Source organism: Epinephelus moara, chromosome 2, assembly GCF_006386435.1.
Source record: "Epinephelus moara isolate mb chromosome 2, YSFRI_EMoa_1.0, whole genome shotgun sequence".
Lineage (NCBI taxonomy): Eukaryota > Metazoa > Chordata > Actinopteri > Perciformes > Serranidae > Epinephelus > Epinephelus moara.
Genome location: NC_065507.1, coordinates 29012353 through 29025187, shown reverse-complemented (window position 1 = coordinate 29025187; position 12835 = coordinate 29012353). Strand labels below are relative to the sequence as shown.

The 12835-nt window shown below is 43.6% G+C and overlaps 1 protein-coding gene across 10 annotated transcripts in view; it reads left to right on the top strand.

Annotated features, from left to right (window-relative positions):
* robo2 (roundabout, axon guidance receptor, homolog 2 (Drosophila)) overlaps nucleotides 1-12835 on the top strand; it is a 183782-nt gene that overhangs the window by 100081 nt on the left and 70866 nt on the right. For all 10 annotated transcript variants that reach the window (XM_050062718.1, XM_050062743.1, XM_050062724.1 and 7 more), the window contains exons 3-5: nucleotides 5397-5554; nucleotides 5843-5963; nucleotides 6756-6894. In XM_050062718.1, the coding sequence (XP_049918675.1) occupies nucleotides 5397-5554; nucleotides 5843-5963; nucleotides 6756-6894 (418 nt within the window). The remainder of the gene's footprint in view (nucleotides 1-5396; nucleotides 5555-5842; nucleotides 5964-6755; nucleotides 6895-12835) is intronic.

Below are 12835 nucleotides of genomic sequence, written 5' to 3'. Positions count from 1 at the left end.
CAGAATGAAAACTGGAGTGGCCACCAGAAATCATTTCAGGGCAAAATGCATCTTTAATTGTAGCGCCTGTTAATTACAGAGTGCTATGAGAATGGAAAAAAGATAGAAAGGAGGATATAGCACGTCGTTATTTATTATGCAAATGTATTCCATTTTAGACACAATTAAGTGATTAGAAAGCTGTCGCTCTCTGCTCTCTTTCTTCTCCTTGTCCTTACTTGTCTTTTTCTTTGCTTTTCAGCATATTACTGTAATGAAGCCATTACTTCTTCAAGTGAATTTTAATGAGTTTTTAACTAACATTTTAATGAGCTATACATTACCATAAAGCATGGATTAGGCTAAATTGAATTGTGTGTGTGTGCTGGTGTGTGTGCATGCGTGTGTGTTGGCATTGTTAAAGGAAAGAGGTTCATTAAGAGTTAATTATTATTGTTTCTCAGGAGCAGAACTGCACATTTTTCCTGGATCGGCCAGCAGAATCGCCCTCTGTGGTCTCACTGTCATTATTGTGCCGCCCAGGGGCTTGTTAGGCCAAATTAGGGGTGCTGTTTGAAAAATGAGCTTTGAACGGGGCTGCTGTTTAAATAAGGATGTTTGTTTAGGCTTATCTACTGAATCAGAGGTGGAGGCACAGTATGTGGCATGAGTTTGATGGAATGCACCCCATTCATTTACAGTCAGCCCCATCTATTCAGCACCTTTGTACTCCTCGCCACCTCTTCAGTTTGACCTTGATCAGGCCTCCTCTCGTCAACCCCTGTTGTGTGGTGTTATGCTTAGCCTCTTTTCTCTCGGCGTTCTCACTGGCGCGCACATGCTCTGTCTCTTTTATTCCATCCAAGGCTCTATTAAAGATGCACATTTCATATGATATTGCCACCTGTGATTTCCCTCCACTATGGTATCACTGCCAGCCATATGATTCTCTTTACCTCCGCTCTTTCCCATATTTCCTGCAACTTATCTGTGGAAGTGACAGTGTTATTTACAATCCCTTAGCTCAGGATTTGCAGATAGGGAGAATGGTGGTGGAGATCATATCGGGCTTGGCCATGGTCTATGGAGAATGATCGGGGTATGCATGTGTACGGCTTCATCTGCAAAACCTCATCTGCAGTCAGTGCGGAGAAAGCTCCGACGAGTCAGTGAAAGTGAGTGGAGGGGGCAAGAGGCAGCGCATTGGACAACGCTGTGGGACTGGAAAGGAGAAAAAAAAAAAGATGAACTGAGAAGATGGAAGAAAAAGAAAGAAGAGAATGACCTCTGATGGTGATAGGAGAGAATAAGACAGACAGAGAGAGATGGTGATGAGTTGTGTTAATGATGAGAGTCTCTATTCAGTTCTCCGAGGAGGTACAGCCTTGGGCATCGCCAGCCGGCCATATTTTTGCAGCTGTTTCTCTGCTCTGACCTGCAACCCCTCAGTGGAGGAATATAGGGGATATGTGTGAACCTGCTGCTTGCCCGCCTGCTGAGGGGGTAATTTCTGCATCTGGATGGGGGGCAAAGGTTAGCTCTGGCCGGTGGGAGGGCAAATGAGCGAGTCAGAGCAGGAGAAAAACCTTGCATCCAGACAAATGGAGCACATCTCCTTTCACGGTGTGGTAATATATAGTGTGGCATTATCCTTCTCCTGCCTTCAGCGTCAACAGTAATACAAAACATCAATGACAGCACACAGAGTGGATTTGGTATGTTTTTGTCAAGTGACATATATATTGTCTCTCTTCTCTAAGGGTGGAATTGAAAATGGCGGTATTGTAATAGCACTCTGCCGGATGAAGCGCAAAAAGCACTCAAATGAAATGATATTATAGCTTGGAGCTACTTCTCTACAGCTCTCCCAGGTTGTGTGTGTGTGTGTGTGTGTGTGTGTGTGTGTGTGTGTGTGTGTGTGTGTGTGTGCATGGTTTATTTTCTAATCAGACTATGGGTAGAAGGTGGTGGGTGTCGGTGCCGGGGTATGGCCCCGGGCTTCTAGCTGTTGTAATCTCTCTCTGTGTTTCTTAGCCCCTGACCCAGGAGAATATCTATGAAAGCACGGAGGGTCTTTTTCTGCTGTAAATAGGGAGGGAAAAGTAATAACAACCACACATAGATACACAAACATTCACATTTGCAGTATTACAAAAAGATACCAAGCCCTGCAGCTTTTAAGAAATGTTTCACACTTTGTGTATGGGTTTTTGTGCGTGTATGTGTATGTGTTGAACGTCTATCAAAGTGATGTGAATGTCGAAGTAGGGAAAAATTACGTTTTAGACATCAGTCTGTGGTGTTGTGGCGTGAGCGCAACCTTTGTGAACCAAAGCTAGGTACGCTCCTGTAGGTGAATGCATTTGTCAGCACTTATCTCAGTATGCAGGCTGGACGCTTCAGTCAAGGCTCCTCACCAATCTTTCCGACAAGCAGTGTCACCCTTCAGTGAGTAATATCTTGGGTGGGAGAAGAGGGTGCACTGTACAAAATATCTCTCCTCACCTGTCCTTGCCCTGCCACCTCTTTGCTACGATGCCGGGTGTTTGTGCTGTCATGTATCTGTGTCGGGCGGATTTTTTTTTGTGTGCCTAGTCTGTCTTAGGTGAGAACACACAGACACACACACACACACACACACACACACACACACACACACAGTCAGACCTCCCTAATGGTTGCTGGCACAGGCCTCCCCTGCCAATGTAGGACAATCTGGTTTACAAAGTAACTGTGTGGGTGTCTTCTTTGTGTTTTTATTTTGGCAAAGACCTCCACTCTCAACCCCTTGGCTGTTTCACAGCGCAAGTTGCAACCTGACTCCTTCTCCTTTAAGTTTGAGGTGTTGAAACAGTGCCAGCTGAAAGAGTTGCAAATTTGCCATGCTTTGCCCCCTGCCTGATGCTCCTTCATTCAAATCAGCCCACTCCTCTGATATTTGGGAAATAAATAAATATATAAATAAAACACGTGAAGTCAAAGGCAGATTAATATTATTCAGATATGGGTTCTTTTTAGCCTGCAGCCGGATTCACAGATGTAGCACTTGCCAACAGAGGGTGTAAATGTAAAAATGTATAAATATTAATAAGCAAGTAAGCAAGACGGCAGAGTTTGGGGCCTGCTGGAACTCCATGGGAGGTGTAGATGTTTTCAGTGGAAGAAGAGCTCAGTGTTTCAGGGGGATAGAAAGGCAATTACCTTGCGTCTGTCGGCTGATTCGGGCCTGAATGCCTACGGGGCCTCAGAGTTGGAGCCGGAGTTCAGTTTCTGACAGCAAATACACAGACCCACTTAATGATGCACACATATCAGATGCACTTCACATAGATTAACAGAAAAAACAGTCATGTTATGATTCTAATGTAAAAGCACTCACTTGCCTTATGATCCCTGACATACGGTAGTTCAGCCCACGGATGTGCCTGCAGGCAACAATAGCAAAGATACATGCTTTTACTGTAATGAAGCAAGCAAATGTTACACTGAGGGGATGAATGTTGTGTGTGTGCTGTAATTGTGGGAGGTTGACCTTGGTGACCTTGTAGTTAGTATTTGATAGCAGATAAAGTGTATTTGGATTGGCCCCTCCCCTCATTTACTTAGTAAATGTGTCTGTTCAGACCGTAGCAAGCCCTGAACTAACACACAGGGCATAATCCCTTCACCAGTGGTGTGATATGTGTTTGCTTGCTTGTAGCTGTTTGCAACACAGTGTTTATCCTGCCTTCAACAAGTGTGTTTATATTGTGTTTTATTTGCTGGAGTGTGCGACTGATCTCGTTTTTATTTTTCTGTTTCTACATTTTGTGTATTTGTTTAGATTGCAGGGCAGGGATGCATTTACTGTGACATTCCGTGCAGTATTAGATTAGATTACACAGCGTGGCACAAGCACCTTAATGATGCACCTAACGTGTGTTTCTTTTGTCACCGTTCTGTTTCAAAGGAAATTGATTCTGACAGAATCCCATGGGTGCTATCAGCAATGAATGGAAAGGAGCAATTAAATCCAATGCCATCTTGAAAACAACAGGCTGCGTACGGTCCAAACCAGGCTATGATTTTAAACAGCAGGACTTCTGTTTGTAATGCAAATACAGACAGCCCAGTGGTGGTGGCTGTTATGCCCACCCTGGCCAGGGGGTCCACCACTCTGGATCTGGCTAATTACCTTCGCTCTTATAGGGCAGCCCTGCATTAGAGAGAGAAAAACCTCTACCTCTTCTTTATTCTCTTCTATTACCCCTGTGTAAAGGTTTCATTTGAATTCATGTCACACAAAAGTCCCACTCTGTACCCCGGTGCATCCTCAGGATAATTGGGTTGAAAGCTTCCTCTTGTTCTCCGCCCCGCTTCCCCTTGGTCTAAAAAAATAAATAAAAAGACAATGGCTGCCCAGCTTTCTGCAGAGAGGGTAAGAAGAGTGAATGAAGAGATGAGAGAAGCCTGGAGCGCAGGGACCAGTTATCCCCTCTTATAATCCCAGCCCTCCCCACCATTGTCCCCAGTGCTACGTGGCATTTACATAAGGACCTGTGGTGTTGCCCTTAATTTAGCCCTCCTCAAGCATCTTCAAACATCCTCCAACAAGCTCAGTCCTTTTATCCTTCAGAGGAATCATGTGTCCCTTGCTGTTGTGTGGATGGACACTGCCGAAGCTGAAATTCCTAAAGTGCTACTCCATGGATTAGATTTATTGTAGATCAAATGGAGAAAGATCTGTTTGAGTACACACAGCAGGGGGAGAGAGGCCCCAGTTTGTATCTTTTTAACACATTAGGTGTTATGCATGTACATTCATTGGTATGGAAGTTGGATCCTGCTAGTTTAGTATGTTTGTGCTGTCCCATGTGTGTGCTCATGTGTGTTTGTGTGTGACGGTAGCTTTGCTTGTGTGATAATGAGCTGGTGTTGTGTGTTTCGCTAAACACTATAATGGGTGAGAGGCTATCTCTGTGATGAAAGGCTTACCTGAGGGTGATTAGCTACACGGCCACAGTTGTTCATCAGACCACCTACTGTTTTTTTGTCCGTTAGCACGTATCTGGTTGTGTGTGAGAGTGTGAATGTGTTCGTGCTAGCAAAATGAAGCAGCGTTGCACCCCTGTGAGCTCTCACATGTGAATGACACCAGGCTTCGGGGCATTCTGTCTGTGTTTGTTCTGCTACCTCCACAGGGACCTCCATTAGCTCCAATTAGCTTTCGCTTGTGCTTGCCTTGTCAGATGAAGCCGCACATCCCATTTAAATAGCCACAATGAAAGCTGCATACATTCACGCTGTGCTGTGTACACAACTTAACATGCAGGAAAACATTATAAAAGTGGGACTTAAACATTTTGGCATTTAAATTCAATACTACGCTACACAAGTGCACTCTTCCTGAACTGTTTCCTCATTTTCTTTTCCCTCAGTGCTGCGAGATGACTTCAGACAAAACCCTACAGACGTGGTGGTGGCAGCAGGAGAGCCAGCGATCCTTGAGTGTGTTCCTCCCAGAGGCCACCCAGAACCCACCATCTACTGGAAGAAAGACAAAGTGCGAATTGACGACAAGGATGATAGGATCACCGTGAGTACTAATACCATTTGTTTTAATGCCAGGACTCAATGGGAAGAACTGTCACTGTTAGTTTTAGTCTCTGGGCACGCAGAGACTCTTGCTTCTGGACTGTTGTGCACTTTAACACACTTGACAGTGTTTTAATGCACTAGAAGCAAGTGAAGGATCATCCCTTTGTTGCTTCAGTGCATACAGGGAAGAGGACAAGGGGAGAACATATGAAGACATTTGAAATTAATTCAAAATCTATTATTTGTGTATTTAAGGATTTTTTTTTTCTCTTGTTTTTTTTTTTAGATTCGAGGAGGGAAGCTAATGATCTCCAACACAAGAAAGAGCGACGCTGCCATGTATGTCTGTGTGGGTACCAACATGGTCGGAGAGAGGGACAGCGAGACAGCACAAGTCACAGTGTTTGGTAAGCTTTATTTGTCCAGTCCCCCTGAATCTTTTGTTTCTCCTCAGTGATGTAGCAGAGCGACTTTCAGACATGTCACTGCATATTCTCATTTACACCGTGTCCTAACAGCAAGGGAGCATCCAACTATCCTGCTGCACCATGTTACATCGGACACTCTCTCTCCACACTGGATCTGTCAGATTTGGAACTCGCGCACGTCACGTCACATAAACAAACCACCTACATATTAGCTGCACTCACAGAGACGATATTAGTGGATGTCAGTTGCCATTTGTAGCACACTAGAGAACATAACAACCTCCTCATTATTCATATTAACAATCATACAACATAGATATTGTAGCTACCATACTATATCAAACCACCATATCCCCTTTGAAAATCAAGCTAGCAAGCAAACTCTGCTGAGCATCCTACACAACAATACTCACCGGACTTGTTCAGCTCCCTGGTGATCTATTTCCAGCCAGCCGCCACCTTACTTAGGTTTTTGTAGTGGGATAAGGTTATCGTATAGATTACTACTCATTTCAACCTCGTGAATCAGACATTCTCTGTCCTTTGTGGTGCTTTTTACACGAGCGATAGGAATAAGATAGAAATTGGGCATCCGACAAAAGTTAAGCTAAAAATGTCACACTGTTTCACTCATGGCCAGCTTAGACATTTCAAAAGACAAACAATACAGTCACACAGATTTAGTCTGTAACGGTAACTCTTGTCGCATCATAAAGCCATTGCATCACATTATGAAGTTATTTGTGTCTATCCCCTGTACCCATCCTGCAGAGCGACCAACCTTCCTCAGGAGGCCCATCAACCAAGTGGTCCTGGAGGAGGAGACGGTGGAGTTCCGCTGCCAGGTACAAGGAGACCCTCAGCCAAATGTGCGCTGGAGGAAAGACGACATTGACGTTCCTCGTGGGAGGTATGTAGATCATTAGATTATTCTCAAATAAGGCTTTATTTCAAGAGAGAAAGGTTTCCTAAGACAGTGATGAAGTGTCTGTGTGTGTGTGTGTGTGTGTGTAACACTGCTGTGACAGGCTACACTTGCATACAAAGGAGCTGTAGAGTCATTGATGTCAGTGTGAGTGACTGTTTCAAACTAATGATAACTCATACTGCCAGCTCTCACCTGGCCTGGCTGCCAGGGGGCATTAAGTAGCTCTATTAGGCTGTACACAATGCACATTACACATTCAGGATGAAATGACTCCACCTTTGGGCACTCCAGAAGACAGCTTCCACAGCCATAACAGACATAGACAGTGTCTCATGTCAAGACAGGGGTCTGCATGAAGACAAACAGATATTGAGCTAGACAATTAAAAGTGAGTGACAGGTAAGTGGGCAGGGAGGCTGAAAGGTAGCAGAAAAAATATGGTGCCTTGCAAAGCAGACAGGCAGAGACAGAGACAGATAGAATGACAGGAGATACAAAGAGCAAGAGAATAGCAGCTGCCGTGGCCCTCAAGTGTCTGTGCAGGTGAGATCTTGGCACAGACACCGAGAAGAAAATCACTTCCTCCCTTAACCCCATTCAGTGAGTGTACCCTCGCTGACATGACGCATGCATTCACTCACAGTTGCAAAAACAGATACTGATGAAAGAACAAGCTATCAAAGTCTGTAATTTACCGAGAAACGCTAGCATCATTGCCAGCTATAGTCTGATTTACTTCCCGTAAAAAGCCACTGATGACATAGTGATACTGTGCTTTCTGGGTTTCGTGTGTTGGCCTGTTGCTTCACCGTGAGTCACTGGACTCACAGTCAATAACAGTGTCATTGTCAGGAGTGGACTTCAAAGAGACCAGCTTTGTGTCCCCAGCCAACAAGCCAGTCACACGCTGCTTGGATCACCTCATAAAACATACACTCAGTGGACCTGACATCTCACAAGGCTAGCTGCAGAGCTGAGCGTGGGCGGGTTGTTTGTGTCTGATAAGGATTTGGTTCACTGGGCAGTTCGACACGAGCGCTGTGCCAAAGCAAACACATAGAAGTATTTCACTCATGTCTTTGATAGGGAGTTGGCTCCGGAAATGAGTTCATTTTGTACACTAATTAACAGATTTACAACGCAGTAGGATGAGTGTCATGTGCCTGCGTCCTTGCTTACTGTACCATCCCTTTGAAGTTGGGCCTTATTTGGATGTGGAAAAAAGAACTGAACACATGAAAAAGATACTGCCAAAATTAATAAGCGATAAATATCGCAATGTTTCTAATTACAGTGTGGGGGCTTTTGTTTTCCTCGCTATATTTAATTCTCCAGTTTTGCTTTGAAGCAGAAAGCAAGCATGAAAACTGCGATATTCTAATTCTGACATTTTCTGCTGCCTTTGTTGCGTGCCAGAAAGAAGACTCATATTGTTAAGTGAAGAACTGTTCCAGCTTTCTCTGCTTATCCTCACTTAATAAACATCAAACAGGGCTTTTCTCTGACTGACAGAGGAATTGTTTAAAATCCCACACAAGAATAGTTTCCAGTTTGATAACTAGCAAGTGCCTGGAAGAAGAAGAAATAAAAACAGCTACTGTAGCATAGCCATTGTGTCATTACTCTGTGGGCGTCTGTAGTTGTGTCAGTAGTGGTCTTCACCATAGGAAAAAAAAGGCGACTAAAAATCAAGTACTTTATATGCAGCAGGGAGCGGTCTTTGTTTGCGCTTTATCCAAAAAGGTTACACTGTCATTATTATGTTAAGCTGTAAAAAGAGAGACTTAGTAAGAGCACTCCTTCTTTACCATAAATTGTTTTAACTTGTCCCTTTACATGCGCTGTGCACGCGTGTGTCTTTCTGTGGGTGTTTGTGTGCGTGTCAGTATTATACTAGGAAGAAGGGAAATAGAGCCTCAGCTGAGTAAACAGGTCTTTAATATGCTCAGTGGCTTCAGCAGCCTCCAAGGCAAACACATGCACACACTGGCACATAGACATAAAGCACACCAGGATGGCACCGGCTCCAGTCTCTGTGGGACAGAAGTGGAGATAGAGACAGCACAAGAATGGTTTCAATTAGAGGACAAAGACAATAGTGCTGCTCTCTTACCTCTGTGTGGGCGTTTTGTTGTGTTTATCTAAAAAAAGAAAAAGAAAAATAGATTGAAATTGCCAAACAAGTTTTTCCACTCTCTCGGACACTTGCCTACAAGCTTTACAATGGTAAAAAAAACTGCCATGTTAAATAATACACAAAAAAATATTCAGTATGTAATTATGATGAGAAATCCTGAGACATTATCCCTTTGAAACCATTCAAATTACATGTCAATGTAAACAGCCAAAATGTCAAAGAACAACAGGTGCACTAATTATGATTGGGCATTTAAATATTTTTTTGTGTGTTGAGATGACATTTGCATGGACTCTTGACCTTATTCTTAATAGGAAAATATTCGGGTCAAGTTGTTTACATGAGTTGCTTAAAGCCTTGTGTCATTCATATTTCTGTTTGCATGCTTTGGAGCACGTCACATGCAAACATAACTCGTTTAACCGTAACTCTCGTCTGTGGTACACACTTCTAACTATCTGTGTTTCCTAAAACATGATTAATATTCCAGGGTGACAGGGTGGTGGCAAAACTCATCCTTCATAACTGTATTCCAACACACTGCAGCATTGATCCTCAATTTACAGCCTGTGGGCCAAATCTGGCCTGCGATTGGATGTTGGTAGGCCCCCCAAAACATGTTCTAATTCCCAATGAAAATAAAGTGATTCATACTGCAATCTTTTTGTACTTTTAACCATTAAAATAGAGCTTGTTTATCAAAGTAAGTGCCAGGGGAGGATCCTCTAGACCCCCTGACAGAGGTCTGGGTGAAGCCCCAAATGTCCTCAAATCTCCTCTGCCCTCTGCGAACACCTGACCTTGGCCTTCTTTCATTTTGCAAAAGTGGCCACGGGCAAGGCAGGTTAAGTGCCCCTCACGTACAGGATCCCATGTTCAATGTTGTTGTTTTTTTAATATAATTATTTATATGTGTTATCAAATTATGAAATGGTTCTTTTTGAATTTCTATTATACCTTTTCAGTGAGGAGAAAACTGGAGTGTGTGAGGTGATGGTGTTAAATACATGTAGTCCACCGCACATACAATTAGTTATAGGAAGGCAGACTAGCCAAGACAGAATAATTACCTGTAGCTGAAATTAGATCAGCCCATTTGTTGCGCTCGCGGGTTTTAACTCTCATAATAGGTTTTTTTTTTCTTTCTTTCTTTTTTCTTTCATCATCTGGGCTCCAAAATAGGACTGTATGGAGCCATCAGGTGTGGAAAAAGAAAAAAATAAAACTTTTCTACTTTTTCTGTTGTCGCACAAACCTCTAATCGGTGTGCTGAGCTAATGAAATTCTAAAATAAAAGGTGTCTCTGAGGATGGGACTTGAATTATAGAAGACCAATGAGTTTGCTGAAAAACAGTAGGTAATCGGGGCTTTAATTATTACCAGGGTAGAGAATTCACACATATGCACTCCAGGCGGGATTAAAATCACTGACCAGCACATGCAATATTAAAATCACCCAACCTCCCCTAGAGAAATAAATTTGGTTTGAATGGAGCTCTTCTTTTTTTACCAATATACATAAGATTAGATTCAGATGGTAGAATAGTGTGTCTTCCCAGGGGAAAATCTTTGGCATGTGTTGTCAAGCAGCTGGATTGTAGCATCTGTCTCAAAATACTGTGAGAACTCTGATACAGTTGTAGCTTATATGAGGTGTATACAGTACACGGTGCATCTGCAGTACCTGTCCATAATAAACGTACATCCTCCACATTTGAGTATGCATAAACAGACCAGTTTATTATTTGCAAGAGTGTCTTCATTTGGATTAATATCAGATTAATATCAGTCTGTCAAGCATCTCTGCAGAATTCTGGGGAAAGCACTCAATAGCTGCTCCCACATCAGAGAGCCAGGAGAGGAGTACTGTAGAGCTTTGTGTCTCCAAATGGAGGAGTTTCTGCCATAGTCTATGAATCCCAGTGAGAAGACTTGGGCGGTGTGTGTTATCTCCTACTGGCTACCAGCTCAGTGTGTGGCCCATGTCTTTCCCTCCTTTGGTTTCCCTCTCCCTCCGCTCTGGACCCCTGTGCCCTCTCCTGTGCCTTATCAGAACCCCTTTGGTCTTGCAGTCTATCAGTATTCAGGCCCCCTGTCCCTGCTGACCTCTACAGCACCACCCCTGCGCAACATTCAACAGAAAAGCCTTTCTTTCTGACTCAATCCGTTCCTGGTGTGTGCATGTGTGTGAGCAGGTTTGTGTATGATAGAGGCGTGGGGGTCACTCTATTTGAGAGAGCTGTTAAAGCTGGTGTGACAGGAGCGCCTGTGTTATGCTGACCATCCAGTTTCAGTGATTTCTCACCTCTGCAGCTCAGCAGAACGAAGAGACGGAGGGCTATGGTTCCTGTCTCCATTACTTCCCCTGATATATAAGTGGATACATCTGGTATTTATGAGAGCGCATGTGTGAGGGCGTTGGTGAGTGGAATGACAGTGGGATGATCAGTAGTGTTTCATCTTAAAGGTTTATTGACGTTGTGTCAACAGCAAAGGCCAATAAAATAATAATTCACGGTCTATAATAGAGAATACAGAAATGTTGGTATTACATAAATTAGTAAGATGTGCCGCTGATCATTCATTATGTATCCACGCTTTTCTTTTATCTTGTAGGAGCGATAGAAAAATACCTCTCGACTGCTAAGAAAGTACAAATGACGACCTCAGTATATACATTTGACTTTCTCTGTGCTTTTGGTGTCTGTGCACCCTTTGTTCTTCAGAAACACACACACGCTCACAAATAGAGAAAGAGTGGCTTCCAGGCACTGGCCAATGAGCTGTGCTTTGTTGTTTTTTTATTATTTTTTTTCTGTCTCTGCAACATTTTGCAGTACAACCATGGTGTCTGCTCCACACCACTAACTAAGTAACACTGCTGACACCTTCTCTGTGTCACTGGAGAGAAGTAACTCTTTTAAAGGCAAATGTAGGTTCATTTTGCTTGGCACAAGCCCTCAGCCTAACCACGAGGGTATGAATCTGCCCGAATCGATCTTTGATTAATTGGGATAAGGTGATGAATGTGAGTCGGACTGATTAGAAGGCCCTGAACCCCCCTAAGGCGTGAGGGGGAGTGGAGCTGTGACTAAAGGCCTTACAGAAAGAAGATGAGAAGCGATAGTGGTTAATTGATTCTCTCTCATGGGTGACAAGGCTCGGACAGGTAGACTCCAGCTCTTTTGATCGGGATGCGGTAAAGTAGCAGTTAGATGGTGTGAAACTGGATCAGCCTGTCAGAATGAAATGGAGCAGAGAGGGGACTTTGTGTCAGGCCAGAGAGCAGGCTGGAATTAGTCCTCTTGTTGTATCTTGAGTCTGACTCATGGGCTCAGAGTTGGCACACGACCCTCGTCCTTACCGCCGGCCCCATTCATGTACACACTGAGGCGAGGCAGATAAGATCCTCTCAGGTTGAGTCACTTTGTGTATCGTCCACACAACCCAGAGATAAGATTCTCTTAATGTGGGTGAATTGGCACAAGTCTGAAGGTGGAACACGGGTGAGTGTGTTCCTGACAGACACTCTTCAAGGCAAATCCTCCAAGATGCTCTAAAGGATCTTTGAGATGTAATACTTTCAAAGTGCGTCCAATAAAGTTGTCATCTTTGCACAGCCGTCTCCGTGCAGCAAACACATCAAGTTGACAACCCAGAAAAATGCTGCTTTGTCTTGGCATTTGCTTACATTCCCATCACTCCTCATCTCCCTGCATGAGTGAATGACTCTGCACATGTGTGGATATGTGTTGGATGATTGTATACTTTGTTCTCTGCATGAGT